Source organism: Xenopus laevis, chromosome 8L, assembly GCF_017654675.1.
Source record: "Xenopus laevis strain J_2021 chromosome 8L, Xenopus_laevis_v10.1, whole genome shotgun sequence".
NCBI classification, from domain to species: domain Eukaryota; kingdom Metazoa; phylum Chordata; class Amphibia; order Anura; family Pipidae; genus Xenopus; species Xenopus laevis.
Window position 1 is genome coordinate 70,394,279 of NC_054385.1, and position 5,974 is coordinate 70,400,252.

A 5,974-nucleotide genomic window follows, 5' to 3' on the forward strand; every position below is an offset into this window, starting at 1 on the left:
ACACTTTCATTTTTTGAGGTTACTGTTCCTTTAAGTAAATGCTTTTTTCACTTTACTGCATATGTATTAGCCCAGGGAAGAAAAACAGTGGAAATAGACAATCACTCCATGGTGCTTGCTCAGAAGTACCACAGGCCAGTGCAATGTTATGGTAAAAGCACCGGCCCAATTAATTAATTATGGGGGGTGCCTAACATCTGGCACAGACCAGTAATTTAACCTTTCTTTCTCCTTTAAACAACTGCAATATTAACTCAAGAACCAAGTGTATGGTTTTGTTCTTCTCCTATCTAATATACACATATAGACTATATTTCCCAATGTCTGCTCAGATGTGCTTCGCCTGGACCTTTATACAGGTCAAAAACTAATGGCAGCCATAACGCGACACAGTAAGTTCTCTGACCTATCAGCAGGTGTTTGAGGGTCCACCTTTTTAATATTGTGACATGCGAGGCAAGAAACAATTGGAACAACAGCAAGTGAAGAGAATCTGTGACTCCACTGGTCAGGCTATTGCCCAAAAATCACTCACTGGGCAATACCAATGATTTATACACATACTAAACATTGTATAAACATGATTTTATTTTTAAGATTTCATTGTTACTTATGGAGGAAGATTAATTTTATCTTGTTTAAGAAACTGCAAACCTAGATTGTTTTCACCAGTTATTAGAATCACATATTTGCCAAAAAGGCTAAATTTTATTTATACTTCAGTGGGCTAATAGCAAAGTATTTAACTCCAGTATATGACATCAACACAAAACAATTATTTTTTTATGTCTTAAAAAAAAATACAGTGGGCATGCATACAGAATGGGTATATAATTGAGATTTTCTCAGATGTCTCCCCTAATGGATTAAAAAATATGGCTGTTTTGGTTGGACTCTTTAACAAAAAGCACCTACAATAAAGTGTGTATTATAAGCTTTGCTAGCGTGGGGTAATATAGAGCTCATAGGGACGGGGAGTAGAAGCAGCTTTGAAAGGTACTGGTGAGATGTCAATATCTTCAGGATCCATGTGGCATTTAAGTTCAAATCTTTGTAATATCGATGTTAGGAAGAGAAATATTTCCATGCGTGCAAGGCCTTCCCCAAGGCAGACACGTTTCCCTTTATGGACAACAAAAGACAATGTAGAAAATTAAATATGGCTGACTAAAAAGTGTTCTATACAGTACTTCTAAGTACAATGGTGACATGTAGTAATATATTTAGTTTCAATTTGGCCAAAAGGAAAAGTATAATTAGGGATTTGTTAAAGAATGTTCATGGAGCTAGGCATAAAGAGAACAGAAATGTGGTTATTAAAATTATAAATTTCATTTGATCCAGTATCTTTCTTAGGATGCTCAATATTTAGAATTGTTTGTCAAAACAATATACACTGAGCAAGATTATGTTATTTATAATTACCAATAGAAAATGGTAAGAAAGCATCAGACTTCTTCAGGCTACCCTTTTCATCTAGAAAATGACATGGGTTAAAGCTTTCTGGGTCCTTAAAGTATCTGGGATCTTTCATGATAGACGTCAACATTGGAAATACTGTTGTACCCTACAAGTAAAAGAAAAAGGTTTATTTTACTACATTTAAAAAAAAATTATCTGCAGGGTTAGAATTATTTTACATTTTGCACATGTTACAGATTTGAGTACAGTATGTTCTTAAGATTGAAAATTTGGCTACATGTTTTGGCAGCTTTAACATGGAACTAGGGAAATAAACCATTTCAAATGAAGGATATTTAAACATGCATACAAATAACAAATAACATTTTTATGTGTGCATAGTTATGTATAAAGTGCACTTTCCCATTCTCCTACTGAATCAAAACAACTTGAAGTACCTGGAATATTGACTGCACTTTTGTTTGCAGGAGAGTTTAAGCTCCCATTTAATTTGTATTTGTTATGCAATATTTATCTTAATTCATGCCTGCCTTCAACCACTATTTACTCTTCTTCTTATTTTCATATCTCCTTCACTCTCATCCCTTCATCCAACCTTGATCCCTGCTGCACCGATGTCATGCTCCTGTTTATTTGTACTGTCACAAACTATTGTGTATGAATATTATAAAGATCAGGGAGCCAATGAAGTTTATGAACATATTTTAATGACAGTATCCTAAAAAATGACTGATTCTCAAACAGCCATTTCAATAGTGAAACATGTACATTGTATCTACAATCCAGATTTTAGGGCACATTGTTCAGAACAAATTTCAATAAGTTGGTTGTTCCCTTTGGCCTCACTTGCTGGGTCTTGCCAAAGGAAAATCTAATTGTAGTGAGACAGTGCTCCAAATAATTATGAATGCCCAAATTTGAAGAATTTGGCACAAAGCATTGTTTCAAGCTTCAACTAGTTCTTTATCATGCACAAATATGTTCGCATCAAAAATGTCCTATACAGATATATCATTTAGAGAAAGAGCAACAACAGTGGCATCTTGTGGACAAACCAAAGAGCAGGCACTCATAGTTCCCCAAAGAGAGGTGCAGTAAAATAATTGCACTTTATTTTAGGCAAATAAAGTACATAACATAGCTATGTATTATGCACTGAAGCACTTATATCATTGGCTATCCTTGGTTTGACTAAAGAACATATGCTCAATAATTGCTGTTTGACAATACGTGTACTTTGAAAACATCGATGATTAAACAATTGATGTAATAGAAACGCAAATCTTTATAGATTTAGGTCAAATTAAAGAATTGAGCATGTAAAAGCTCATACAGTTTCAACAGTTAAAGTATTAAAGTATTATTATTAATAGTAGTAGTAGTTTTTTTTTTTCCACTCTATAAAGGTGGTATCCTTACATGTTTTGCATACCTCAGACACCGATATTTGTTATGAGGTCTCAGGTAAGGCTTCCTCCTGATAGGGAAAATGTCTGGTCAGTAAATCTTGTTTTACTTCACCGCTGTCTACTGATCTGTCGAGTGCACACATTAAGGATATTTGTATCGGCTGTGAAAGCCTCCCAAAGCTGCGGGTTTGGGGCGTCGCACCCGGGCCAGAGACCAGAAGCAGTGAACCTGTATACTATGAATGCACATTGAATGTCTTGTATTAAGCGATAGGTTTGGGGCATTTGCACCCAAACCCGCCTAGCAAAAGGGTGAGCGCTGCAGGAATTAAGCCTATATAATATCATTAAAGGGCATGTAAAGGCAAATAAATAAAACCCAATTTTTACTTTCTTTAATGAAAAAGAAACCTATCTCCAATATACTTTAATTAAAAAATGTGTACCGTTTTTATAAGAAAACTGACTGTATGCAGTGAAATTCTCCCTTCATTTACCGCTGTGGATAGGAATTATCAGATGGTCCTTAACTGCTGAGCAGGGAAACAATCATACTTATGAACAGCAGTGGGAGCCCCCAGCCAGCCAGGCAGAACTCAAGCAGTTTTGTTTATGACGATCCCTAAGCAGCCCAGACCACACTGAGCATGTGCACAGTCTTGGTCTTGCAAAGATGTTTAACAAAGTTACAAGATAGTGACCCCCTGTAGCCAACTTTGAAAGCATAAATTATTTGTTTGATTAGGCTTATGGTGCAGTGAGTTCATGTTTATATTTAGTATACAAAATACAGCATTTCTAGCCTTATTCTATTTTACATCCCCTTTAATAACACTAAAAGGTTGTAGGATTTGAGTGCACGTATGAAGTGTATTTTTAACTTCTTCCATGCAGATCATGCTTATGCAAGCAACACTGCACCACGGAACAGTACAACACCACTCCTGTGACAATCAAATCTTTCTGCAGATCCTTTGCAATAATGAGGGTTTTACTAGCATAAAAGCTGTTCTTGTGGTTCCAGATCTTACCTTGACTTCCACAGTTCCCCTTAAAGGAGAAGAAAATCTTGGGCACCCCAGTTATTTTAATTACTTATCAGATACCCTGTCCCTGTGCCAGTGCTTCTGTTAGCAGAAAACGTATTCCCTTATTATTGTTCATGCGCAGTAGAGTGAAAAGCTCTACTATGCATTCCTTTGCCCAGGCTTTTGAAGAAAGAAGGGGAAGAATAGGATCGCTCTGTGGTGCTTGCTAACATTAATCCTAGTCCAGTTTTCTGCCAACAGATACACCAGCCCAGGGTATAAGGTTATTGATTTCAATCACTGGGGGCTGCCTAACATTTGGTACCCCCAGTGATTAAGGGGTTCCTTCTCCTTTAGGAGCTGTAACACTAAAAAAATTAAAGCATTATAGAATAATTTAAATATAATGTACTGTTATGCATTGGTAAAAGTCATGTGTTTGCTTTAGAAATACTACTATAGCTTATGTAAATTTTATGTACTATAAGTTTTTAAGCATTTTATAGTTTATATAACTAGGTTATAGGGGCAGCCATTCAAGCAAGAAAAGGCACAGGCAACTTAATAGAGAACATACTGTATATTATCTTCTACATATCCTATGCTTTGAATGGCTGCCCCCATTCCTACACAGCAGCTTGTTTATATAAACTATAGCAATATTTCTAAAGCACACCAGGTATAAAAGTGCAGGGAAACGGTACATTACATTTAAGAAATTCCATTGTTTTGGTGTTACTGTTCCTTTAACTGCCATTTTTGATGACTTTACGGACAGTGAAAATTGGAAGTTGGATGCATTTTGCAATCTTTTTATAGTCTTCCCCTACTTTGTAGGCACCAGCTTCATTTTCACATCCTCAATCAGTTGCTTAGAAGATCCATGGTTTTTGATTGACAGCCACACATGACATGTTAGAGATTTTACTACGCACTGCAGTTGTCAATAGGTGACAACCCTTAATGACTATTAAGGCCTAAATGGGTACTTGGGGTCAGGTACCTTACATGAACAGTGTATAAGGGTGTCTAAGCCTCTGCATATGCCACAACACTTTTTGTTGTTTCTGTGTTTTAAAGCTTATGAGACAAAAAGTAACATTTGCAGTCGTTGTTTACTACTTTTTGAAGTTTTGCATTTAAATGTATACACTTATGAGAGATTAGAACAAATAAAAACAATATACAGCTTACAAATGCAGCCAATTAAGAATGTCAGTCTCTTAGATAATTTCTTGCCGACCCTTGATTATATACGCTTGATTTTAAATGTATACACTGTTGTCACTAAATATTTATGCACAGAACACAATTTCATTGCAGCATTTGTTATTTTTAAAATAAGTGTATTGGCCAAAGGTCTGAAAGCTTTTGCAAGGCACTATGCATGCAATGCTATAATATTCTGTAATTATCTGCTGAATTAACAGAAAAATGTTAGTGCAATTTCTGAATTATATTTTCTGCAGGAAACAATAGGCTAAATTTACACCAGTTGCATGTACGTTATTGCATTCCTTACTACTCAACCTAAAACTAGCTTAAATTCTGACCTTAGGAATATCGTATCCTCTGAGTGTTGTATCTTTGTTTGTTGAACGGGGAACCCCCATTGGTACAATATCTGCAAATCTCTGAATCTCATGAATTGTTGCATCTGTATATGGCAATTTGGGACGATCCTCCATTGATGGACACCTGTTTAACCCTACCACACAGTCAATCTCATCATGGATCTTCTCTAATTTAAAAAAAAAGATTATTTATCTTACTGCAGGAATGAAAATCGGTCAGTTGCCAATATCAAAATTAATGTTTAGCTTTTTCTGCTGAATAAACATTTATGAAATATGTTTAAATGCTTATTAACGATTCTATACAGCAACACTTGGCATTTAAACGCTCTTAGTTATTATGCTGGTTATATTTATAAGTATTAATAATTGATACACAGCCTCAGGATTTTTCGGCTAAGGATAACTAACAACTTTAAAAAAAAAACTGTTAAAAGGATACAGTCATGGGGAAATTTTTTTTTCAAAAAGAATCAGTTAATAGTGCTGCTCCAGCAGAATTCTGCACTGAAATCCATTTCTCAAAAGAGCAAACAGATTT

The 5,974-nt window shown here is 35.5% G+C and overlaps 1 protein-coding gene across 2 annotated transcripts in view; it reads right to left on the reverse strand.

Annotated features, from left to right (window-relative positions):
* Window positions 1–568: 568 nt before the first annotated feature.
* The window catches only part of cyp2a6.3.L (cytochrome P450 family 2 subfamily A member 6 gene 3 L homeolog), a 19,995-nt gene continuing 14,589 nt past the window's right edge, over window positions 569–5,974 (reverse strand). The window contains 3 exon segments of one of the 2 annotated variants that reach the window (NM_001094469.1): window positions 569–1,122; window positions 1,426–1,567; window positions 5,413–5,600. In NM_001094469.1, coding sequence (NP_001087938.1) covers window positions 941–1,122; window positions 1,426–1,567; window positions 5,413–5,600 — 512 coding nt within the window. In that variant the 3' untranslated portion in view covers window positions 569–940. 2 annotated transcript variants of the gene reach the window in all.